Source organism: Rana temporaria, chromosome 11 (assembly GCF_905171775.1).
Source record: "Rana temporaria chromosome 11, aRanTem1.1, whole genome shotgun sequence".
NCBI lineage: Eukaryota > Metazoa > Chordata > Amphibia > Anura > Ranidae > Rana > Rana temporaria.
In genome coordinates, this window is record NC_053499.1 from 113392820 (window position 1) to 113420209 (window position 27390).

General features: G+C 43.8%; 1 protein-coding gene across 1 annotated transcript in view; it reads right to left on the reverse strand.

Annotated features, from left to right (window-relative positions):
• The window catches only part of SART1 (spliceosome associated factor 1, recruiter of U4/U6.U5 tri-snRNP), a 42283-nt gene that overhangs the window by 3257 nt on the left and 11636 nt on the right, over window positions 1-27390 (reverse strand). The window contains exons 8-17 of the mRNA XM_040328845.1: window positions 25044-25140; window positions 23952-24097; window positions 23669-23875; window positions 23467-23579; window positions 19073-19194; window positions 16626-16747; window positions 7661-7852; window positions 7107-7217; window positions 1573-1660; window positions 1401-1491 (exon numbers count right to left, since the gene is read on the reverse strand). Coding sequence (XP_040184779.1) covers window positions 1401-1491; window positions 1573-1660; window positions 7107-7217; window positions 7661-7852; window positions 16626-16747; window positions 19073-19194; window positions 23467-23579; window positions 23669-23875; window positions 23952-24097; window positions 25044-25140 — 1289 coding nt within the window. The remainder of the gene's footprint in view (window positions 1-1400; window positions 1492-1572; window positions 1661-7106; window positions 7218-7660; window positions 7853-16625; window positions 16748-19072; window positions 19195-23466; window positions 23580-23668; window positions 23876-23951; window positions 24098-25043; window positions 25141-27390) is intronic.

The following is a 27390-nucleotide window of genomic DNA, read 5'->3' on the forward strand; positions in this document are numbered from 1 at the left end:
AATAAATTACAACTTTTAATGCAAGGCCAAGTTCACATGGGGGTGGGGGATGTCCAAGGGGCAGTAAAAAGACAGCTGATCTGTGTTTGAGACATGCAGATGCTTGGGTCAGTGTGGCAGCTTTAATGCAGCAAAACTTGTCCATTGAAGTCAATAAGACCATGCTGAAACTGCATGCCAAAAGCAGCTATGGTGGTTACAGCCTGGTAGTTCAATGTAAAATTCCTGGGACCAAAAAAAATAAAATAAAACCCCCCCCCTGGGGATTGAACTACCGATGTTTTGGAAGTGGAATCACTTCCTGACCCCTGTAAACTGCCTCTAAACTGAATCAGACAGTGATCCAACGCAGATCGCTTTTTAGAGGGGTGGTAGAGCCTGCCTCCCATATCAATGCCCCCTAACTAAGCCTGAAGGGCACACAGTGAAACAAAGAATATTTTGATTTCGTCACCCCTCCCCAACATGTACACCCAATTCTTCAGATCTCAAACCAAGTTGTAGCATTCCTCCAACGTTGGCAAAGACGGGACCTCAGAACATGTTTCTGAAATTTGGAGCTGGCTGGTTTGGCTTGCACAGCTCTCTCCACAGAATAGAATGGGAGAGACAAACCCCTCAGGCGGTAATGTTAGCTTTCATATTCTATCCTTTGAAGTCACGTTCCCCCACACATAACCCACTGGCTTAAAGTTTCAGAAAAATTATGCTAGGCTCGGAGGTCCAATTTTTTTTCCGATTAGCTAAACATCTAGATATATTTGGGGATTCCAAGACAAATTCTAGCAAAAAATACTGATTGTTACAAGTAGACAAAAAGTGCCAGAAAAGGCCTTGGGGTCCCAGTGGTTAAAGTGCAAGTTCACCTTTACAGAAAAATAGGCAAGGTGAACTTATACTGGACCATGTACCCATCCCGCTAACCTGGAGTCGCCAATTGTTCATTCTGACAGCTCGTATCGCTGCTTTGAAATCCCCCGCGACTTACTCTCGGTGCATGGTGACAGGACGTGCTACGTAAATTCTGATTGGTCAGCGCCGCCCAATTAGAATGATCCTAAACGTACCTCCTGACAAGGTACGTTTTGGAGATTAAGAAGAGGGGATTTCCAAGCCCCGGACCAGTGAGGTAGCGACAAGGTGTCAGTGCGGGTGATCGCCACGCTCCAGGTCAGCGGGACCGGGGGTGATCCTGTGTATGTTCACCTTACAAATTTTTCTGTAAAAGGTGAACTTGCCCTTTAAGAAAGCATGAGAACTTGACAAGTAAACAGAAGTGGTTGGAAACTCCTTTCTTTGCAATGTACCGACTTCTACCAGCATTTACAGAAAGCTTCATTAAAAATGAAGACTCTGGTCAGTATTTCTCAAGACAACATTTAGGTCACATTATTACATACATTTTGTCCTCTATGCAATATACAGCCGATGGAAGGGGTTTATTGCTGCCTTTGATACGTGCCACTTTATGTACTGTTGTCTCCAGCAGACCTGTGAGAAAAATACAGAAGTTTGTAAATTTAGTGTATTTGCTTTACACAAAAAAATAGAGGGAGGAGGAGAGAGATTTACCTTTGTTCTGACAAAGATGTAAAGCAGCAGCCAGACCTCTGTTTACAATTGGCTCTTCATCCAAAATAGTTGTTGACGCTGCAGAAAACTAAAAAAAAAAAAAAAAAAAAAAAAAGTGAAAAAAAAAAAAGTATATAGTAATGTGGTCAACAGTGTAATATTGATTGCACATTGCATGTTTAAGATTCATAGCTGTAGGCTGGGTTTACACTGGTGTGAATTGAATGTGGTTTTCCTTGCATCCAATTCACATGACAAGAGACTGTCACCGGCTCTCTGTGGAGCCAGTTCACACATCTCCATGTCGGCTGCAGAACAGATTGCACAGGAGTCTTGTGCATCCTCTGGTCCATTTCAGCAGGGCTGTGAAATCGGTAGATAAATGTTCCGACTCCTCAGTTTTATGTACTTCCGACTCCCCCTGTATTAATATGCGAATGTATTTTGTACATTCCTTGAGGGAAAGAAACGCAACCTACCACAGGACTACTGGCTGGGAAGCCAACAGTCTACTGTATTGCACAGTTTAAGCAAAAGACAAACACAATGAAAACAATCAAGTGACTGGATAGTAGCAGCAGGCATAAACATCAGGAACAGGATCTTTACCAGTTCAAAAATACAAACCACATTATTTGGTTGTTTTAGAACAAAAACAAAGCTTATCTATAATAAACCAAAAACAAAATCTGTAAAACCTAGAAATGGTTTATATTAATCTTGAAATGTAGTTATAGGCTTAGCAAATGCAAATCAATTCAATGTAGAGTTCTAAGGAAGAGAATTGCCTCTGCCAGATCCTCTTTCATAGAGGCTCTTAAGTCAGACTTTATTATTTTTAGGGCTGAAAATAATCTTTCGACACTGACTTGGGTGGGTGGCATTGCAGTAACTATTCTGGCCACATCACTAACGATCTCTGGATAAACAAGGATGGCTTCTTCAACAGTAAGTTTTGATGAGCGATCATACTTTTCAACTTCTTTTAGTGCTTTATAAAACTCCTGTTGGAATTTTTTTCTTTGGACACTTACTGGTTCTCTAACATGCGTTCCCTGTAAAAGCAGAACACAACACTATGGAAAGTATAAGTATTGCAGCTCCTAATTGTGCGTTGCGTGCCATATAGTGAAGCACATGAAAATCATGCTTCTTCACGGTCACTTAACGTGTTCGTTTTGCGGTTACGTGAGGCACTGCATGCATTGGTCTTTATTCTTACAGTAGAGAAGTCATTAATTATAACTTTTTGTGAATTGGGACATTTAAACTTGCTTTTTTTTTTTTTATTCCAATCTAAATTTAGTAGGAGTCGTAGTCGGTGCATTGTTTGCCGACTCCAGGTACCCAAAATTTCCCCCGACTCCTCGACTCCGACTCCACAGCCCTGCATTTCAGGCAAAAATTAATCCATCAAAACAGAGACGCGCCGGACCCCTGCTGTAAGCCGCATCTGGCAGCAGTCTGACCGCAGCCTTAACCACGTGCCGACCTCCTCATGTAAATATACGTCAGCAGAATGGCACGGACAGGCACATGCACGTACCTATACATCCTCTGCTTGACGTGGGTCCGATCGGGACCCCCCCCATACATGCGGCAGTCGGTAAGCGATCCGGGACGACGGCGCGGCTATTCGTTTATAGCCGCCCCGTCGCGATCGCCCCCTGGAGCTGAAGAATGGGGAGAGCCGTATGTAAACACGGCTTCCCCATGCTTCACTATGGCGGCGCATCGATCGAGTGATCCCTTTTATTAGGGAGACTCGATCGATGTCAGTCCTACAGCCACACCCCCCAACAGTTGTAAACACACACACACACACACAGTGAACCCTAACTCCTACAGCGCCCCCTGTGTTTAACTCCCAAACTGCAACTGTCATTTTCACAATAAAGAATGCAATTTAAATGCATTTTTTGCTGTGAAATGACAATGGTCCCAAAAATGTGTCAAAATTGTCCGAAGTGTCCGCCATAATGTCGCAGTCACGGAGAGAAAAAAAAAAAAAAAAAAAAAAAAAAAAAAAAAAAAAAAAAAAATCGCTGACCGCCGCCATTAGTAGTAAAAAAAATAAAAATGCAATAAAACTATCCCCTATTTTGTAAACGCTATAAATTTTGCGCAAACCAACCGATAGGTAGAAGAATACGTATCGGCCTAAACTGAGGGAAAAAAATTATATATATGTTTTTGGGGGATATTTATTATAGCAAAAAGTAAAAAATATTGCATTTTTTTCAAAATTGTCGCTCTATTTTTGTTTATAGCGCAAAAAATAAAAACCGCAGAGGTGATCAAATACCACCAAAAGAAAGCTCTATTTGTGGGAAAAAAAGGACGCCAATTTTGTTTGGGAGCCACGTCGCACGAGCGCGCAATTGTCTGTTAAAGCGACGCAGTCCCGAACTGTAAAAACCCCTTGGGTCTTTAGGCAGCATATTGGTCCGGGGCTTAAGTGGTTAAAAAGGAACCCTGCAGCAGCATCAGTCTAGAATTCTTTCACCTTTATGGTTGAATGCTGGGCAATTATGGCAAAGCTCCGACAACCTCCAGATATTGATGGAGGTTTACTCGCTCTGGCAAGAAACCGTAAAATCCTGTTCTGTGCCCGTTGAGGGACACCGATTGAGGATAAAAGGGAAACCTTGAGTTATACTGCTGCCTACAGAAAAGGTGACACTAAAACACATACAAACCCCTTTAGGCAATAACCCTTCCCACCCCCTCACGTGCTTGGTTGCAGAAATGGGGAGCACCCGATTGTTGAGACCATAGGTACCATTTGATATTAACTTTAGGACTCAACAGCGAGGAGTGTTTGGAAAATCAAGTAATACATTGAGGCAGTTACGCAATGAAGGGGCACCTGCAAAGAGGAGCTCACCTCAGGCGCATGTGCAAAGGGGCAAAGGGTACCTTAGCCGAACAAGCTCAAAGCCATACAATTCTGTGCCTATGGACAGAAAGCAAGAACATTCTGGAGATATGACATTTCCATGACATTGATGCAAAAATAGTAGGGATGAGAGCAAAAGCCGTAGTCTTGCAGAGAGAACAGGATTATCTATAGCAGGAGAAAGTTCACTGTTGTGCTATCCAGTCCAGTTCAATGGCAATAGATGGCTTCGTTCTGAGCTCGCTCATAGGCAAATGCTCATCAAGGAAATCCTTGGGAGGGTGAGCCCTCATGAGAGAAACAGTAAATTTATAACAAATAGATCCTGCTAAAAAGTAACACCCCAAGTGCTTGTCAGTCAAACCTAAATGTATACCAGCGCTATATAATAAAAACTATGCAATCTATATAAATGCAAGGGAAAAATATACATGTTTTATGAACAGGATACAATAAGAGATAATACAAATATTAGTGATAGTAATAAAGTCTGTCAAAAATCTAAAATAATTGTCCAAATTCATAAGTTCTGGTGGAAGAATCTGGATGTCCTTGTAACCACACGGCTGTGAAAGCGTTTGACTCATTTATAAGGAGTAATGCTATCCTGGTGAGCCTCCGTTTCTCCATTCAGAGAGTAAAGAAAACCGAGGGGGGATTTGAAGTAGCAGATATTTGGATCATCGATTATTGGCGCGCATTACTTTTATAAAACATGCATATGTTCACTTGATTTATATAGAGATGGTACAATCTTATTTGAATATAGCACTGGTATGCATTTAAATGCAAAATATGATTGCATTGAATCGCTCCAAATTGGCCTCTCTCTCTGCGAAACTTCCGATTCCAGATCACCCGATTGCTGCGATAGCCTTCCATTGGCCATCACAAAGATCAGTCACTGTGAAGCCCGCCCCCGTGTTTTTGGTCTCTGAATGGACAAGAAAGATGCATTGCCCTTGCAGAGATATTAAAAAACAAAAACAAACACACCTAGATCAAGGTTGATCTAGGTCAGCTCCAGGGTTGGTGTCTGGGTCAAAACTCAAAGGTCAGTATTCCTTTTAATTAGGTTTATGTCTGCTTTAGGCGGGATAAAAAAAACAAAAAAAAAACAAAAAAAAAAAAACGCATCATTGTTTCTGGACTGTACTAGGGGTACAAACAACATACCACATATGTGTATGTTGTTTGTACCTGTAGTACAGCCCAGAAACAATAGTGCATTTATTTAGATTTTTTTAAATGTTGTATATTTCTTGCTGCTACCATAACCTACCACCAAAGAACCCAAAATAAATTATCCTATCCTACTATTGAAGCGATACCACATATGTGTATCGCTGCAATAGTCCATAGTAGGATAATTTATTTTGGGTTGTTCTTTGGTGGTAGGTTATGGTAGCAGCAAGAAATAAAACACAACAACAACATTTAAAAAAAATCTAAATGCACCATTGTTTCTGGGCTGTACTACGGGTACAAACAACATACACGTATTGGTAGGAGGCCGGGGTGGGGCTTTTGGCAATGTGACCGCTGTAAATGGCTGTCAAATGATCTAAAAGCCGCTTGTGATCTGGCCCTTAAAGCGGAGTTCCGGCCACAATTTCACTTTTTAAATATAAATACCCCTGTAATACACAAGCTTAATGTATTCTAGTAAAGTTAGTCTGTAAACTAAGGTCCATTTTGTTAGGTTGTTACAGCATTTAGATAGTTTATAAAATAGAAATTGACTGGGGCCATCTTAAGTGTGGGCATCATGAAGCCAGACTGTATGACTTCCTGGATTTCAGCCTTGCCGATCTCACACATGCTCAGTGCTGCACAAGCAGTGTAATAGGTTTCAGCACCTGTACTGTCCAAGTCACATGATTCTTCGAGACCGAGGAGTGCACAGACTCCTGGAAAGTTACACCCACTACATTCCCAGGAGTCTGGGCGGTGTAGGTTAGGAAGCTTAAGCACCTAGGTGCAGGAAGTGGGAAGATTAACTATTCTGCCTAGCAACAACACTTTGAAGGCATCTTAAAAAAAAAAAAAAATTTATTTCTTAAAGGACTAATGACATTTTTTTTTTTAAACTACTGATGTAATGTTATATTTATGGGTGGAACTCCACTTTAAAGAAAGAAAAAAACTTCCCGAAGAATACTCGGGGACCAGCTGGCTGTGTGACCATCTTTTGTGGGAAAATTGCAATAACCACAGGTGTGCTGTCACCTGCTGTGTCCCCGAGTCCAGGCTGTCAGCAGAGTTGAAAGACTGCTGCAGCATGAAAAAACAGCAGTTTGTCAGTTCTTCACAACACTCCACACAAGACTGATGTGCCTTTAAAAGAATAACAAATAACTTTGGGGTTGTTCCCAGAGGGGAAATCTTCCAGTGGGGACACTAGTTGTGGCGACCTGGGGGTCCAAGGATTTGGTCTTACTTCCCTATAGGATAGGAATGGACGGTCTGATAATTCTGCAAGAAATCTCCAAATAAAACCTGTCTTGACATGATGGCCAAAGCTCTGGTTATTTGCAATTTAAACTATATGATACTGCGAATACAAGAAAAAAAAAAAAAAAAAACAACACACAGAATAGAACCAAGTCAGAGATAAAGCCATTTGTTAACACACCTCATGCTGGTTTTTCTCCTCATCAAGATTCACCATGCTCCAGCCAACATTTTCTTCTCCATCAGACTCTCCTCCTTCTTTCTCAGATTCCTCATCTTCTTTCTCATAGTCCTAGGAAAATGTCATACAGACTGGTTAGACCCCTGGAAGTAGAGGATAGCATAAGGGCTCTTTCACACGGGCGGGCCATTCAAGTCCGCCTGCCAGTTTTTTAGGCGGACCTGAACGGGCGCTCCGTGCTCTATGGAGCCGCAGATGTCAGTGGTGACATGCCCGCTGACATCCGACCCGCCAAAGTGTGACGGAGGAAAAACCTACTTTTCCAAGCCGTCTGGCGGATCGGATGAACACTGACAGACGGTCCGTGTTGATCCGATCCCCCCATAGGGGAGAGCGGAGAAAAGACAGGACAATCCCTGCACAGTGTGCGGGGACCGCCCTGTCATCCGCCGGCTGGCTCAGCGGGGATCAACAAGGCTATCCCCGCTGAGCAAGCGGAGGTTCATTACTGATCCATCCTGTGTGAAAGGGGCCTAAAATTAATTGCCTCATACCATTAAATCCTCTTGATCTTCTCTGTTCCCTGCCAGACCATATGTTGGAATCTCCCCAAGTGTTCTGCAGAATTCAGAAGTTGCATTGAACACAATGGACCCCTTCTTATCATCGTCATCATCATTATTATTATTGTCATCTTCTTCATCTTGAGTCTTCTGAGAAGTAACCTTTTTTACTATTGAAACAACCTTAAAAAAAAAAAAAAAAAAAATATAAGAAAAAGAGCAAACATTCAAAGGGCGAATGTGAAACATTTGTGTAAATCAGAACGTTTTTCTTCATCAACATGAAACTTCGCAAAAAGCAAAATATGTTCAGTTTGCTTTTGAGGTTTTTTTATGCTTTATTTGGGGGCAAATATATATATATATATATATATATATATATATATATATATATATATATATATATATATATATATATATATATATATATATATATATTAGGATTTTTGTACTCACCGTAAAATCCATTTCTCTGAGTTCATAGACGGACACAGCATTCTTTGACATTAGGGTTATATCCGCTTTCACTAGGAGAGTTTAGGCAGAAAAAAAGCACTTAAAGTGTTAACAAACACAAACCTCAGTGCAGCTCCTCCCAGGGGGCGTGGCCCCCCGGTATAACCCACACCCTGCTCTAACAGCCTCAGTTCGTAACAAGCAGTACAAACAAAGGAGGGGTGGGTGCTGTGTCCGTCTATGAACTCAGAGAAATGGATTTTACGGTGAGTACAAAAATCCTATTTTCTCTTTCGTTCATAGACGGACACAGCATTCTTTGACATTAGGGATGTCCCAAAGCAGTGTCAAAAAAAAATTCGAGGGGTGGGAAATAACACAGCAAAACAGGTTACACCCCAAACAAAACCGGGAGTTGCTCAACGGAGAAACTCCTACCATAAAACGCCGCCTGTAACATCTGCGGCCGAAGGAGGCATCAGAAGATGCACACACATCCACCTCGTAAGACCTTGAAAGTGTGGATCGACGACCAGGTCGCTGCCATATACCCCTGTAACACAGAGGCCTGATGCCAGAAAACCCAAGAGGCTCCGATCGCCCTGGTCGAATGCGCCGTAACCCAAAAGGGAGGCGCCAGCCCCTTCAGGGCATAGGCCTGAAGCACAATTCGTCGGATCCATCCCGAAAAAGGGGTGGCTGACGAGACTACCAGGCCCCCTTGTAGGACCAGCCAGCGACGCGAACAGCGAGTCCGACTTTCGGAACGGAATCGTAGCAGATAAGTACACTCGTAGGGCCCAAATCACATCCAGAGGATGTAAAGTGGCCGCCTCCCTGCATTTCGGCCAAGGACATAAGGATGGAAGAACAATGTCATCATCAACGTGAAAAGCCGAAACGACCCTGGGGAGAAAAGACGGCTGCGGTCGCAGCACCACCTCATCCTAATGGATGACCAAGTAGGGAGCCTTGCAAGACAAGGCCGCCAGAACAGGCAAACACTCATCTGATCGAGGTAATTGCTACCAGAAAAAATCACAGTGGAAATGCCCACGCTGAGCCATGGCCACGTGACGACGCAGACCTTCCTGGGCTAGCACCCCGAGTCAAAAGCATGAAGGGCAGGTACTCTAGCGCTGAGCTAAACCTGCTCCCCTTTTGTGACAGTCAACAAAAAAACCTCCCGAATGTCCACAAAGGGAGCATCCAGAAGAACCGAAAGGACTAAATTCAAGTCCCATGGGGGTAGTGGAGGGGCCACATGCCAGACCCCCAGACCAGACGTACGCACCAAGGAGTGCGACGCCAAGGCTCATCGAAAGTATCAGCCAGAGCAGAAAACTGACTCCTAACCGTACTTAAGGCGAGAGCCTGATCCACTCCCTGCTGTAAAAAACAGCAGAATCCTGGACACCACGTATGTCCGAGGGTGCCACTTCATCTCCTCACACACAGAGATGCAGGCCTTCCACGTATGATGTAAAACCTACGTGAGGTAGACTTCCGTGCAGGCAGCACGGTAGAGACCACTAAGCCCAATAGGCCTCGGGCCCACAGCCCCAGGCTCTCAACAGCCACGCCGCTAAGCCAGTGGCTGTAAAAAACAGGGTGGATGATCGGACCCTGTAACAGAAGATCAACCCCCAGGGGAAGACGCTAGGGGGTGTCTGCCACCAGACGCACCAGGTCCGCGTACCATGAGCGACGCGGCCAATCTGGGGCAATCAGGATTGATAGAATTCCCTCGGCTTCCACTCTGCGCAGCAGTCGAGGAAGAAGCTACCGAGGAGGGAAGGTTCAAAGTAGGCGACAGTGACCCCAAGGAGCCACCAACGCGCCTGACGCGTCTGCCCATGGGTCCCTTGACCTGGCCAAAAAACATGGCACCTTCCGGTTGAGGCGGGACGCTAGAAGGTCCACGCATGGAGTGCCCCACTTTCGGCACAGACACTGAAAACCCCTACGGGTGGAGAGACCACTCTCCTTGGTCTAGCGCAGTCCGACTCAGGAGTCGGCCCGCCAATTCCATACTCCCGGAATGTACACGGCCGATAGAGCCGGAACGGACCTTTCGGCCCACCGAAGGATGTGCGCGACCCTCGTCGCTGCAACAGAACTCCGTGTGCTTCCCAGATGGTCGACGTACGCCACAGCGTTGTCGGACAGGGTCCCGAATGGTCAGCCCTGTAGATCCAGGGACCACCAGGCAAGGCAAAGCCTGATCCCGAACACCGATTGGTAGGTGGGACTCCACCTGAGTCCGGCGCCACAGGGCTGACTGGATGCCCCAAAAAAAACCCTCCCCAACCGGAGAGGCTGGCATCCGTCGCGACCACCGTCCAGTGACATGGCAGAAATGCCTTTCCAGCCCGAAGCACCGGAAAAGTCGGCCACCACACCAGGGACCAGGTGACTCAACTGAACCTGGTAATCCAGGGATGACGGAAGCTTGTCCCCACGAGACAGCAGTTCCCTCTGTAGCACCCTGGCGTGGAATTTGGCATACGGAACCGCCTCGACAGAGGCCACCGTCAGACCCAGAACCCTCATGCAGAAATCGCAGAGATGACCACTACTAGGTCGACAACTGCTGCCCAGCAGATTGCAGAGTCTGAATTCTTTCCGTTAGGAGAAAAATTTTTCGCCCCGGAGGAATCCAGGACTAGTCCCAGGAATTCCAGTCCCTGAGACGGGACCAACACTGACTTCTGGACAAAACAGAAGTCAGCCAAACTCTTGGAGAGTCTGACACGTGACAGACATGGCTCCACTAATTCAGAGCTCGAGGAAGCTCGTAGGAGAATGTCGTACAGACATCCCACAATAACAAACCCCCGCTGCCACAGCCGGGCCAGTATCGGAACGAGCACCTCGGTGAAAACCTGTGGTGTCGACACCAAGCCGAGCGGGAGGGCCACAAAATGAAAATTGTCCTCCCTGACCGCAAAGTCCAGAAACTCTGGTGCTTTGAGCATATGGGAACATGCATGTACGCGTTCACGGCATCCAAGGACGCCAGAAAAACCTCATCCTTAAAGTTTGCACTTTTACAAAAAAACAAACAAAGGCCTGAGGCCCAGGATTGGACGGACCCCGTCCTCCTTTGGGGACCCCAAAACAGATTGGAGAAAAACCACGGAGCCTGTTCCACGAGGGAACTGGCACAATCACTGCCCTGACCAAAAGATCCTGGACAGCCCCTGACAGAGCCAACCGGCGAGCCAGAGGATGGAGGGAAAAAACCCGTTTGGTAGACAAGAGAGAAATCCTGTCTCGCACTCAGAGGAAACTACCTCGCAACCCCAACAGTCAGAGAGGAGAGACCTCCACCGAGCCGCGAATTCGCGGAGCCAGCCCCCCACCCGAGATGCGAGCGGAGGCAAACCTCCAAGCGGAAGCAGGCTTGCGGCACCCGGGGCGCCTGTGTCCTCAGTGGACGTCCTAGCCCCCTGAAAATGTTTTCCTGCCGCACTTGGCGGGCGAAAACCAAAAAACGCATGGGGAACAGTAAATGAGGGCCCTCGCCTACAGTGAGGCACCTACCCTTTTTTAGATTGCGGGAGCAGAGTGCTCACACCGCCCGTGGCATCCTTTATGATGACAATCAGAGACACCCCTGCGTACACCCCCACAGGGCAATACCACCAGGGACTACTGAAAAGACCGTCCGCAGACCAACCCCCAGCCATATAAGGCAGGGCAGAAAACATGGCGCAGGCGGATGCCCTGGAGAGCAAGGGGAGCATATCCGGGGTCGACACACAGACAAATATCTGACCTAGTACCAACTGGTCGGTCAGGACCACGCAGGTCATAGAAGCATTCTGCGCCTCCAGCTCCCCGTCCAGGAAACGTCTGCGACACCAGAGTCCCGGCCAAAACCGGACTCACCACCGCCCCCCCGCTGTGAATATGGAGCGACCATATTCACAGCACCCCTATCAGCGGGGTCCCCAAAAGCGGGAGCCCCTTCCCCAGGTAATGTGGCAGCCTTGTTTCAAAAACAAGCTACCCAGCTGAACACAGGGGGCGGGGGGGGAAGAGAGAGAGACACCCTGATACAGGAATCCTCCCCAAAAAAGAGGGGACAGACCGCAAAGCATTTTGTACCCTGCGACTGATCCCAATCCTTGCACAACATATTCCAGACATGGAACACAAGGAAAAAACACATATTGCGGTGCGGGGCGGCACGGAACCCAAAAGGGACCGACACCACTGATGCCACCTCCGAAACCACCATAGCTAACCATGGTAACCCGCACCGCAGTGTTAAGAGCCCCAACAACAGCACCATCAAGTGCTGACCCTGAAACAGGGCCATCCTCACAGTCCATGTAGACCTCAGCCAGCAGCTACTGACAAAAAAACAAAACCAGACGCCTCAGCGAGGCCTGATTCCCTGTCAGAAAAAATACCCAGAGAGAGGCAGAGGGGGGAACAAGTGCAATTCCCACATCCCTCCAACACTCCCATCCTGACCCAAAACGCCTCAGGGACTGCCAGCACAGCATCCCTGGAGGCCGCAGGAACAGGGACACTAAGGGTTAACATCCCCTAGTACTGGCAGGCTCCACAGGACATCCCCCCAGCCGCCACAGAGAACAGGGAAACCCCCCCCCCCCCCGGAGGACTCACCGTCCGACCAGACCGCCGCTGCCGAGAGCCAAAAACGCTGCCTGTGCCGCGCCATCCAAAAGGAAAATGTGCAGAGCCGCACGCGCCGTCATCCTAGGCACAAGAGCTGTATCAAGATGGCCGCCGATATGTCTGCGGGCTCCGAGAAAATGGCCGCCGCAATTACAACTGCGCCATAAAACACCGCCGTCAGCGGCAAAATGGCGCCCGAAAACGGCGTTTTTTTCAAAAAAACACACAGCAAAGCCCCAGTGACACACGCAGTACACAGGCCCACAGGACCCCCTCCGCACATATGGCAGCCCAGAAAAACACAGCACCCACAGCAGTAGCAGCCCCCAGGTCAGACTGAGCCCCCCAAGCGGGGCCCCCACCTCACGGCTGTCACCCAGAAACTGGGAAGGAGGGAGAGGAAAAAAAGGGAGAGAGGAAAGCAGGGCAAGCCCTCAGTCGACCTCCCCAGGGGAAAATTCCAGCCAGACCACTTACCTGAGCAAGAGGCCACTACTTACCCGTCCTGCGACCACCGGCTGGAGGTATCCCAGACAGATCCAACGTCCGCTAAACGGCATGGCTGTCGGCCAGACACACTGTGACAAGGCCATAGAGACCGGTCATATGTGTGCCCTAGAACCGAAGTTCCCCGGCCGCCCCTGGAGCAATGGGGCCTGTCGTGGACGTCCCAAAGCTGAGCTAAGGGCCGGCACACGCTCGAAGGCCGAACCTGGGGGGACTACAAGGGCCGAGGACCCAGCCTGTCACCCAGTCGGCTGTTGATAGAAGAATCACAGGATTCCAAAGAAAAAAATGCAGGAACAAAATAATAAAAAGCGAGAAAATCGCAAGAAAAAAATCTCCAGAGTACAGGAACTCCAGAGTGCCTGACTCTCCTGACGTTAGGCAGGAAAAAAAAAAAAAAAACTGAGGCTGTTAGAGCAGGGTGTGGGTTATACCGGGGGGCCACGCCCCCTGGGAGGAGCTGCACTGAGGTTTGTGTTTGTTAACACTTTAAGTGCTTTTTTTCTGCCTAAACTCTCCTAGTGAAAGCGGATATAACCCTAATGTCAAAGAATGCTGTGTCCGTCTATGAACGAAAGAGAAATATATATATATATATATATATATATATATATATATATATATATATATATATATATATATATATATATATATATATAAAAAAAAAAAAAAACACACACGTTCTGCAGCTTCTCTGTTGAAGTATATTGAACAAAAAATATGCAGTTTTGCATAAAAAAATAAAATAAAAAATTTGACCCTTTCCAAAACGCAGAGGCACAAAAATGCATCGACATGAATGCGTTCCATAAAAACCTATGTTAAAAATATTGTCCCACACATCGACCGAAAATGGTGTTATCGGCAACGTGCTGCGATTTTGATGTGTTTTTTTATAGGTCACATGACCCAAAAATGTAACAAAGGTGCATTTTAACACAACGGAAGTGCAATGCACCAGTGTGAAGACATACATAACATTTTAAAGGTTTGAGCTCTTCTTGCACTAAAAAGGTGCTCATGGGGGCAGACAAAAATCACATTCACTCAAATTTATGATATTAAATGAAAGTCTCAGGACTGGTGCTCAGAACTGGACGGCATACTCCAGGTGCAGTCAGACCAGAGTCTTGTAGAGTATGGGAATCATTTTATCTCTGGAGTTAATCCCCTTTTTAATGCATGCCAAAATTCTGTTTGCTTTGCTTGCAGCAGCTTGGCATTGCCTGCCACTATCAAGCCCATCATCTACTAGGACCCCCGAGGTCCTTTTCCATCCCAGATTCCCCCAGAGGTTCTCCCCTTAGTCAGTAGATTACATTCATATTTTTCCCACCCTAAAGCATCATTTTAAAATGTTCTACATTAAACCTCATTTGCCATGCACCACATGAATTTGTTCAAATGTTCTTGCAAGGTTTCCACATGCTGCGTAGGAAATTGTCCTGATTAGCTTAGTATTGTCCACAAATACCAAGATTGAGCCATGTATCCCATTCTCCAGGTCATTTACAAATAAATTAAATAGGATTGATCCCGGGACAGATCCCTGTGGGACCCCCAGTTTAATCACTACCCTCTGAACTTGCCCCTGTAGCCAGTTTTCAATCCATGTACTCACCCTATGGTCCATGCCGACAGACCTTACTTTGTACAGTAAACATTTATGGGGAACTGTATCAAATGCCTTTGCAAAATCCAGATACATTCCTTTATCTAGATAGCAGCTTACAACTTTATAGAAGGTGAATAGGTTGGTTTGGCAAGAATGATTCCTCATGAATCCATGCCGATTACCGATAACGTTTTCATTACTAAAATTTTGTATATAGTCCCTTATCCCCTCCAAGAGCTTGCATACTATTGATGCAAGGCCAACTGGTCTGCAATGCTCAGGGATGTACCTTGGCCCTTTAAATATTGGAGCTACATTGTTTTTTCTTCAATCTGCCGATACCCTTCTAATCAGTAGAATGCTTGTAACAGTTAGGAACAATGGTCTGGCAATTACTTGACCGAGTTCCTTAAGGACCCTTGGGTGCAAGCCATCTGGTCCCAGTGACTTATTAATGTTAAAGTTTTCCAAGTTCTAATTCTATCCTCTGTTAGCCATGAGGATAAACATTGCAGTTTTGGTTACTGAATCCCCCGTTTCTCTTGTGAAGACTGAGGAGACGAATTAAATACCTTTGCCATCTCTCCATCCTTAGTAAGGAGATTCCATTCATGGGGCCAATATGATCTGACCTCCCTTTCATTTATAATAATAATTTTTTTATATATATATATATATATATATATATATATATATATATATATATATATATATATATATATATATATATATATATATATATATATATATATATATATATACACATACACATACATATATACACACATACATACACATATACATATACACACACACATAAAACTAAACAGAAATGCTTTAACTCTACTCCGCTATGTGCCTTTCTTAACCGCCCTGTCAGTTTTTGCATTTTTGAAAAGTTGGAATGCTGATGATCCCTCAGCCTTGTATTTTATGAAGGTCTTCCTTTGCTTTTATATGCATTTTTACATTGGAGTTAAGCCACCCGGGACTTTTATTAGCTTTTTTTATTTTATTTCCCATTGGGATGCACTGGCCAATACACTTATTTAATATGCTCTTAAAAGCATGCCCATTTCTTCCTCTGTTTTTGTTCCTAGGATTTTATCCCAGTTAGTATCTTCTAGCAAGAATCATAGTTTAGGGAAGTTGGCCCTTTTGAAATTCAGTGTCTTTGTATTCCCCTTATGTTTCCCATGTGTGCGATTTATACTGAAACAAATTGACCTGTGATCGCCATTTCCTAAATTGCCCCATATTTCCACATTCGTGATCAGGTCAGTATTGTTTGTAATCAGTAGGTCTAGTAACGCATTGTTTCTCGTTGATGCATTTACCATCTGACCCATGAAATTGTCCTGCAAGGCATTTAGGAAAGGGCAAAAACATTCTGTGGAAATATACTCCCCGTTTATTGGGTCACTATACTCAAAGTCACATGTTAAAAAATTCAAATTTGGAGCCATTTACGACTATAGCATGAAATTGTTCATCAGCGATGTGTGGGCAGAGACACAATTTTCCTCCCACTCCCCTTAATATCTTGAAGCAGGGAAATAAAACGCACAATTCTGGGCTTTTTGGTTTAGAAAATCCACGAAGATCAGCAGCCCTCAACTACAGAAACAGTAATATATATATACATACACACCAGTTATAGTTACATGAATCATAACATCCAATGCTTTCCACAAAGCGGAAATAGCAAATATTGTGTGTGCATACCTTCTCAGTAGCATCCTTCTGCTGCTGCATCAGTTTTAAACGTCTATTTTTTTCCAGCTGTTTTTCTAACTCTATCTCCAATTCATCTTCTTCCAAAGCAAATGGTGAGTCTGGAGTCATCTCTGGAAAAAGAAGCATGGTTCAAACCTTTTGTATGAGGGAAGACACAGGAAGTTTTTTTTCTTGCTGCCAAATCCCTTTTTTGAAGCCCACAGAGACCTAGACATTCTACACTACAGGAGAATTTGAATAACGGAAAAAAAAAAAAAAAAAAAAAATTGTGTATATATATATATATATATATATATATACACACATACACACATACACACATACACACACACACACACACACACACAGGTTCACCCTTTAAAATTTTTTTTTTTTGTTTTATTTTTTTTTATATAATATTAAATTGTGTTTTTTAATTTTTTTACATTTTGATCACTTTTATTGCTGTCACAAGGAATGTAAACATCCCTTGTGAAAGCAATAGGTGGTGACAGGTACTCTTTATGGAGGGATCGGGGGTCTAAAAGACCTCCGAGCCCTCCTTTGCACTTCAAAGTATTCAGATCGCCGAAAACGGCGATTCTGAATACTGTGTACTTTTTTAAATCCGGCGCCATTGGCAGCCGAGAAACCCGGAAGTGACGTCATGACGTCGCTTCCGTGGTTTCAATGCGGAGACTGAATCAAAGCCGCTTACGGCTTAGTGTCAGTCTCCAACCTGGACACAGAAGGCGGCGGATCGAGGATCGGGTCTCTTCCGGTGGGACGGGAGGCCCAGTCAGAGCGGCGAAAGGCGGCGGATGTCCCCTCCCGCTCCTCCGGCATAACAACCGAGCGGCTTTTAGCCGCATCGGTTGTTCTGTTTGGATAGCCGATCGCCCGCTCTAAACAACGGTACCGGGATGATGCCTGCGGCTGCAGGCATCATCCCGGTATAACTACCGAACGCCGCCTCGTTAATCGCGCGATAAAAAAAATTGACGGCGTTAACATGGGTTTGCGTTAACGCCGTTAATAGCGCGTTTAACTGACAGCACTAATATATATATATATATATATATATATATATATATATATATATATATATATATATATATATATATATATATATATATATAAAAATTCTCTCTCACATTGAAGATCATACGATTTCCAATCATGTCAGGATGTCCAAAAGCAGTCCAACTTGGGGGTGGGCAAGAGGCCCAACAAACCTAGAGCTGCCTGAACGACCAACCCCCAAATCTGACACATTATGAGACTGAGCACCACTATCAAATGATAATTTTAATCACCCGTCAGTGTTAATTGCTCTTAACCATGTAAATGGATACATTCTGGCGGAGAGCTTGAGAAGAAAAAAAAAAAAGTCTTGCTGGCTGGATCACCAGGCAAAAATAGAAGCATAAAAAAAAAAAAAAAAAAAATAATAATACCATCACATCAAAGAATTGGTGGGCTGCAATATAGTAAAGATTTGCTTTTAGGTTTAAGATTGCTTTTTAAAGTAAAACTAAAGGCAAAAAAAAAATGTTAAGGTTATAATCAGATTCTTTTTGCCATCTGTCTCATTTTGGAGATTTTTCTTCACTTACGGTCCCATAGCCAAAACAGGAAGTGGGAGAAAATACCTGCAAATTAAAAGGAATTTTTGGGACCCCAGGTCATCAGAACCAGTGTACCCACTGGAAGATTTCCCCTTGATCACTTTCCTGATTTTAAATGTGATGGTGAACAAGACAAAGATGGTGATTCTCAATAAAAGGGGGCCCAGACAGCAATTAAAACTGACAAGAATTTTAATCCCTCTATCAAAAATAAAAAGGTGGTAGATTGCCTTTACTTACATAGTAGGCAAGGTTGACAAAAGACACAAGTCCAACCTACATGTGTGATTATGTCAGCATTACCTTGTATATCCCTATGTTGTGGTTGTGACTTTTTGCATTGCTGAAGCCCAACAAGAGCAGACCCAGTGAGGCCTTTGCAGGCAATAAACCCTTTGGGGAGATGTTCGCTACTAGGATCCATTATGCCTACACTCTTAAAAAAATAAAAATTTGTCGGCAGAATGAGGGAAATTAGAAAGGTGGAAAGCGGTGCAAAGCAGCTCCTGGTTCTTCAGGAGCCGATCCTGTTCTGGGGCAGCAAAAATAAAAGTTTGCATTTAAGCCTGCCAAGCAATTCTACGGCGATCAATAAATCGCATGCACGATTCACTGATCACAGCTGAATGACATGGCTGTGTGGGCGGAGTCAAAAAAACTGCAATCCTGAAAGTGAGAGGGAACTGTGCATGCAGACCACGCTTCATGCTACGTAATAAATCTGGGTGCAATATGAAAAAACAGTCTGAAAGGTGGAGTCAACATCTAAAGTACAGTGTTACCAATGTCCAAATTCTACCAGTGAATAAACTTGTAACCACATCTTACCATGGTCACTAATGTCCATACTCTCCACTCGGATGTCATCAGATTGCGGCAAGGCCTCTTTGAGAACTATATGTTCCTCGTCATCTGAATCCTCAACCCGTCTTCGACCACGTCCCCGAGACCTAAAGAAAAGTATTTAAAGAATCGATTACTACCAATTTAAAGTTCTCCGGTCAAATTCTGGTGTGGAGTGGGGTAGAGTTAGAGGAGGTATGTTAGACAAGGGTGCTCGGGACCCATGCAGTCCACTTACTGTTCATTTTAGTCCACAGCCAGTCTAAAGGTTTTCAATTGAACAACAGAGGTTTTTTTTTTTTTTTTTTTGTTTTACTGCTCATTATAGAGAACCAACCTTACTCCGTTTAAAAATGGGTTATCCTCAATTGGCGGAGCAAAAGGTTCAATGCTCATGGCAAAACAAGGTAAACAGTGCAGAGCCTTATCTAGTGCCATTTTAGGTTCTCTGACAGGTTATATTAGACAATTTAACTGGGCTGAGAATGGAGTATGAAGCCTGGTATACATTGTTTTCTTTTGTTCTACCCAACCAGCTGTACTAAACAAACTGTTAGTGCAGTGATCTCTCCCGCTGTGAAATGTGTTCCGACTTGTGACCCCCCCGCCAGAACACACTAACAGATTTGTAGTGTAGACATAATGAATTGCCAATTTAGCCAATCAAAAGCATTTTCAGCATCCAAAGCTTGGTCTTGTTCACATCTACAAAATTTGTGTGGTAGAAACCCAACCTGGTGCACTATATAAAGAAGCAGTTTTAGCCTATTGGCTGGTATGTAAAACACCATCTGCCTTGAGTTTGCATGTTCTCCCTGTGCGGGTTTCCTCCCACACTCTAAAGCAGAGATTGACAAATCCCGGGCGCCAGGTCGCCATGGCGACTAGAAATAGTGTCCTGGCGACTTGGCTTGGAAGGTGGGCAAGCCAAGTCGCTGGCGCCATCTGGTGGTGAGCCGTTGATATTACAACTTATTACCACCAGATGTGAGCTGGCGCCATCTGGTGGTGGCCGTTGGTATTACAAGTTAAGCATTACAAGTTAAACACCAATTCTAATGTAATTTTTCACTATTTTCACTGCCATCTTCTTCCCTCTAATTAGAACCCCCAAACATTATATATATTTTTTATCCTAAACACCTAGAGAATAAAATGGTGACCGCTGCAATACTTTGTCACGCCGTATTTGCGCAGCGGTCTTACAAGGGCACTTTTTTGGGAAAAAATTACACTTTTTTTAAAGTTGTCCATTTTTTTTTTAATATTATGAAAGATAATGTTACGCCGAGTAAATTCATACCCAACATGTCACGCTTCAAAATTGCGTCCGCTCGTGGAATGCAGACAATTTTTTACCCTTTAAAATCTCCATAGGCGACGTTTAAAAAAAAGTCTACAGGTTGCATGTTTTGAGTTACAGAGGAGGTCTAGGGCTACAATTATTGCTCTCGCTTTGAACACCGTTTACATATGCGGGCGCTACTCAAGAATGCGTTCGATTCTGCGCGCAAGCTCGTCGGGACGGGGTGCGTTTTCTGGCTTCTAACTTTTTTAGCTGGCTCCTAGATTCCAAGCAAATTTCTCAACCCCTGCTCTAAAGACATGCTGGCAAGTAAATGGTCTGTTTAAATTGGCCCTAGTATGTGTATTGATACGAGTTATGGACCTTAGGTTGTAAGCTCCTTGAGGATAGGGACTGATGTGAATGTACAATGTATATGTAAAGCACTGCGTAAATCGCTATCCAATTACCTGTAATAAAATGTATGCATGCCATTTTTTTTTTTTTTTTTTATTTAAAGCGGGGGTTCACCCTAAAAAACAATTTCTAACATTACATCCAGCATACTAACGACATTTACAGTATGCAGGTCTTTTTTTTTCGCCGTACATACCGTTATATTGCGATTTTCTCCCCGGCTTCCGATTCCCGCGGGACTGGGTGTTCCTATCCCTGGGTTAGATGATTGACGTCTGGTGAAACAGTTCCCCATGTCGCACAAGGCGCGTCACCAGATTTCCGTAAATAGCCGAGCTGCTAGTCAGCGCTATACGGCGCCTGCCGTGTAGCGCTGACTGCGCAGGCGCCGGCTCGCAGCTCGGCTATTTACGGAAATCTGGTGACGCGCCTTGTGCGACATGGGAACTGTTTCAGACGTCAATCATCTAACCCAGGGATAGGAACACCCAGTCCCGCGTGAATCAGAAGCCGGGGAGAGAAAAAAAAAAAAAAAAAAAAAAAAAATCGCAATATAACGGTATGTACGCCGAAAAAAAAAAAAAAAACTGCATACTGTAAATGTCGTTAGTATGCTGGATGTAATGTTAGAATTTATTTTTAGGGTGAACCCCCAAATTTGACCAAATTTGGCCCAGCTTCTTTTAGCACAGTTGAAAATAAAGCTGGAGGCTAGATCACCATGTACTGGGTGGATCGAAGACTTCCTAATACTAACATGCAATAATACACACATTTTTAACCAATTTACCATTCTTATTTTATTTTCTAGTCCTGATCATCAAAACAAAAAGCGAATACATACAAAGCCACTATACATTCCCTTTAGTATCAGGGCACAAGACCTGCTAAAAAACAGGAAACTAATCATCATCCACCTCAGTATTAGGCAAGGCGACTAATGGAACATACTTTAGCGCCAGAAGATGTCCCCCCCTCCAAGACCAGGCTATCTTTTGCGAATATATATATATATATATATATATATATATATATATATATATATATAAATATAAGATTAAGATTACACACAATAACTTAGGATGGGAATGGTAAACTCACTGGCCTGTAGCCGCTAGTTTCTACCGTGCAGATAGGTACAATATTAGCCGTCTGCCAGTCATGGGGCAGTTTATAAAGATCAACAACTATACCTCAAAGTTCTCCTAGAACTCTTGGATGAATACCATCAGGGCCCATTGCATCATTAAGCTTTAACCAAACCAGTTCCTCCAACTGTCTGCAGAAATTCTAAAAATTAACTAACTTTCTTGATGTCATTTATTTCTAAAAGACAGAATAGAAGTAATAGCCTAAATGGTTTGGGTATGTTGAGGGAGACTTGGTTGTAACAGTTTTAATTGTTACCCAAAATTAGTGTTACATCTGTTTTCTAAACAAATGTAGCCATTTTTCTCCTTCACTGGAACCGACATTTATCAGACAATCAAGCTGCACACCTCTGGTGCTGGCTCAGCTAGCTAGTCTCCAAGGCAATTAATTGTGCCAGCAACAGGAATGCTGCACACAGAGATGCCACATAACCACTTCCCAACCTCCATATAGCAAAATGACAGCCAGAAACTGGTTGTATTATCCAGACTGGGCGTCATGACATCCAGCTGGATAAACCGAGGGGGCACGCAGTGCGGCGATCGGTGTCGTGTCTGTCTGACACACCACATCTCTGATCCCAGTAAAGAGCCTACGATGTAGGCCGTTTACCATGCTGTGTCCAATCACATGGTAACCAGAAATGGCAGTTTATTGGCTTTGCCTCTATTCACGCTGACAAGGCACGAATAGAGGAGAGCCGATCGGCTGCTCTACTGATGGGGGGGGGGCTCTGCGCTCATCAGCATATTACTCATCAGTGCACACCCATTGAGGGTGCACACTAAAAACCACCAGGGATGCCCATCAGTGAAGGAGAAAATGTATTTACGTTTTATAACAAACTTTTTTTTTTGTAGCGCAAAAAAATACAGTAGTAATCAAATACCATCAAAAGAATGCTCTATTTGTGGGGGCAGGGGAATGATAAATATTGTTTGGATACAGTGTGCAATTGTCTTTCAAAATGCGACAGCGCTGAAAGCTGAAAATTGGCCTGGGCAGGAAAGGAGCGAGAGTGCCCTGTATTGAAATTATTAAAATAGCACTAGCTAGCAGGAACAGTTTAATATTCTGACAGGTTTTGTGCCAAGCACAGAACTTTCCCACCAAAGAGAAAACCTAGTTCAACTTCAGGAACTAGAAGTCCTACTTCTGAATTATCTCCAATGTTGCATGTTTAAATACACAGAAGCATGTCAATTCATCCAAGAAATAACCAATAATCTGCAATACATATGCAAATGAGGCCTATGCTACAAAGCAGACAGAATCCCACATCATTGGTAAAAAAAAAAAAAAAAAAAAAAAAAAAAGTCTCTGGCTACCAATCCCGAGATAACTATGTGCTTTCTATTGATTGTATATGATGCATTTCCTGTTTTAAGCAGGCAGAGAATCTCTCTCCCTCATGTTCTGAAAGACTGGTGAAGGTGGAATTAAAATGCAGGAAAGAAAAAAAAAAAAAACATTAAACAGTCTTGTATTACAACAAAAGGGTAAATGTTAGTTTCCTTGTGCTTACCTAGAACCAAAATCACTCTCTCGAGTATCCGGCTTCACAAGCATGATGTCTTCGATGGTTTTCTCCTTCTTGCGTATCTTTTTCACTCGCCTCTTTGTTTTCTTGAAGGAGACCTTTTTAAAAAGGTAGTATAGGGAAATGCCATTTAGCTTTTTAAAATTAAGATAAAGAAAAACTCTAGGCTTGAATTCTACAATCTTACCATCTCCTCTGGTGTATAATATTCAGATGCAATTTTCATCCCTGGAAGTTCTAAGGATTGCGCTTGATTGTGCAAAGTCTCCCGAATTGTCTGCAGTTCTTTTTCCCATGAACCATCCACTGCCCCCCCAGATTCCAGCTGGAAGGATTTCTTCTTTTCTCCTTCTATCTCTTCATCATATTTGGAAAGGACAGATTTGTGAGGAAGCTAATAAAAAAAAAAAAAATATTCAGGCATCTTTCAAATGCCATGTAGAAGATGACCAGTTAAACTGCATACTCACAACAACCATGTCGTCCACACTCTCTTGTTCTTCATAAGGTTTGTATTCAGGTCTTTTTTTCTTTAGCTCAACGTTTTTATTTGCCTTCTCACGGTCTACCATGTTCACATTAACCAACACATCAGATTCATCTTTATCAAGAACACCTGAAAGGGAGGGGGGTCAATATATTAAAAAAAAATGCCTGGCATCACAGTTAACCACTTAAGCCCCGGACCAATATGCTGCTAAATGCCCAAAGGCGTTTTTACAATTCGGCACTGCGTCGCTTTAACTGACAATTGCGCGGTCATGCGACGTGGCTCCCAAACAAAATTGGAGTCCTTTTTTCCCCACAAATAGAGCTTTATTTTGGTGGTATTTGATCACCTCTGCGGTTTTTATTTTTTGCGCTATAAAACAAAAATAGAGCGACAATTTTGAAAAAAAAATGCATTTTTTACTTTTTGCTATAATAAATATCCCCCAAAAACATAAACACATTTTTCCTCAGTTTAGGCCGATACGTATTCTACCTATTTTTGGTAAAAAAAAAAAAAATAATAAAATAAATCGCAATAAGTGTTTATCGATTGGTTTGCGCAAAATTTATAGCGTTTACAAAAATAGGGGATAGTTTTTTTGCATTTTTATAAAATTTTTTTTTTTTTTTTACTACTATTGGCGGCGATCAGCGATTTTTTCCGTGACTGCGACATTATGGCGGACACTTCGGACAATTGACACATTTTTGGGACCATTGTCATTTTCACAGCAAAAAATGCATTTAAATTGCATTGTTTATTGTGAAAATGACAGTTGCAGTTTGGGAGTTAACCACAGGGGGCGCTGTAGGAGTTAGGGTTCACCTAGTGTGTGTTTACAACTGTAGGGGGGTGTGGCTGTAGGACTGACGTCATCGAGCGAGTCTCCCTATAAAAAGAATCACTCGATCGATACGCCGCCACAGTGAAGCACGGACCCCCCACCAGCTAGCAGGCAAGGACGTATATATACGCCCTTCTGCCTGTCCGTGCCATTTTGCGGACGTAAATAGTCGTGCGGCGGGCGTTAAGGGGTTAACTCAGGTATGTGAACATTGAGACTTCCTACCTTTGTCCTTGAGTGTTAAAATTACAGTTTTTCCCTCCGTAAAGGCGTCCATATTATGCTCAACAGTCAGTCCCTGCAAATCTGTAGAGGTATAGGTCTGTAAAACAGAAAACAAACAGATTGCTTGCCGCTTTCATAATTAGGTTTAAGTATAAAGTTGGTAGACAAAGAAGGGCAGGAATGGATACAGGACTGCAAACCTTGAAAACCATTGCAATCCCGACTAATTTGGATACAATATTTATTCACATAATTACAAGTACTTGTATAGCACCGACACTGTACTGCCAATAATCGATTTACCAAGATGCCGAAACACACAATGAATAATAGTAATGAGAAGTGTCAGACACTAATTAACCACTTCAGCCCCGAAAGCAAATGACCCCTCAATGACAACGCTTTGACAACTGTGGTCGTGCGACGTTGTACCCAAACAAAATTTTTTTTACCCCACAAAGAGTTTTTTTTTTGGTGGCATTTGATCACCTCTGTCGTGTATATTTTTTTCTACAATACCAAAAAAAAAAAAAAGAAAAAAAAAAAGGGGGGCAGAGGGAAATGTAGTCCGCTTAGGTAAATTTTTTTTTTTTTTTTTACCAAAAAAAACCACACACCACACAAATACAATAGGTGTATATTGATTGGTTTGAGCAAAAGTTATAGCCTCTACAAAATAGGGAATAGATTTATGGCATTGTTTACTAGTAATTGCGGCGATCTGCGATTTTTAACGGAACTGCAACATTGTGGCGGATGAATGGACACTTGACATGTTTTTGGGACCAGCGACATTTATACAGCGATCAGTGCTATAAATAGCCACCGATTACTGTGTAAATGTCACCGGCAGGAAAGGGGTTAACACTGGAGGGCGATCAAAGGTGTCAAGTGTGTTATAACTGTAGGGGGTGGGCTGCCAGAGACATGACAGATTGTTTCCGTTCACTGTGAACGGAGAGAAAAAAATAAAGAAATAAGTCTTGTTTACAAAGGCAGTACTCCATTCTGCCTCTAATAGGCGATCGCGGGTTACAGTTACAGTGATTTGCGCAGGAGAGCCAACCTGCCTCCGTATAATGCTCTGACATCACCACGCTGTTAGCAGAGGACGGGCTTCTGTATCTTGCCGGCTGGCTAAAATTTTATGCAAAATTTTCATCTTATTGATGCAAGTGCTCTACTTTTTAGTCAATACATTTTTTATTGTGGTAATACAATACTTTGAGAACTGGAGCCCAAAACTGAACTGCATATTCCAGATGAGGTCTTACCAATGATTTGTACAGGGGCAAAATGATATCTCTCTCTGGAGTCCATACCTCTCTTAATACAAGAAAGGACTTTGCTCGCTTTGGAAACCCCATCTTGGCATTGCATGTTATTATTGAGCTTATCAACCAAAACCCCCAGATTCCTGGTGTGCCCCTCGCTATCCTCTGAAGCAGGTATGAAAAGCTTGAAGGGGGGGGGGGGGAATGCATAAATCATGCTGAATCGAATTGATTCCAAAGAGTAACAAAAGCACCCGCCCCAAAGGCCAGGAGGATCCCTGCACATTAAAGGCTAACCTGTCCAATTTGGGGGTTGTGTCTAGACACATGTAGTTCTACATCTAGTGTTCAGAAGTCAAAGACTAAAACCCCTATATTTGGAGAGACTACACACCGTAATCCAGCCGTAGAAGGCTTACGAAGTCCGCTTACCAATTTTCCATGATGTAAATGTGTACAGGGCCAAATGTGCAGTTCTGCCCAAGTCAGAATGAGCTCGGCTTCTCAGAGCAATCCGATCCCTAGTGCCACCCTGACAGATGTACACCACGGGCGTGGCGTGATCTGACTGGACCCTGACTGGCAGTCAGGGAGGATCTTCGTGTTGAAGGGTCAGCTGAATGGCTCAGAGCTCCAGGGTTTTGATCACCACCCAAGCAACCACGTGCGATGTACTGACAGGGAACCCATGTCTCCTTCTGAATTGGACTGAATGGTGTCTGTCAGCACCTTCCACACCACAGGAAGAAAGAATTTCCCCCAACTCCAGTACTGGTCTGGACAACCGTCAGTCCAAGTCCAACTGAGTTTTGGTGCTCAGACACATGGGGTAAATAGGGGGGGATACAGTCTGCTTGTCCCATGTAGTTAGGATGTTGAGTTGCAATAGTCTTGAATGAAACTGAGTGCACTGGACTACCTGGCCTAAAGCCCCCCCCCCCCCAGGAGAAAATCCTGCAGATACCTCAGAATTGTGATCCCATAAATTTTACAAGAGAGACAACACCGGGTAAGCACCTTTTTTCAGTCTCATAGTGGTGTGGCCAGGCCAAAAGGGTAGAGTTCCAAATTGA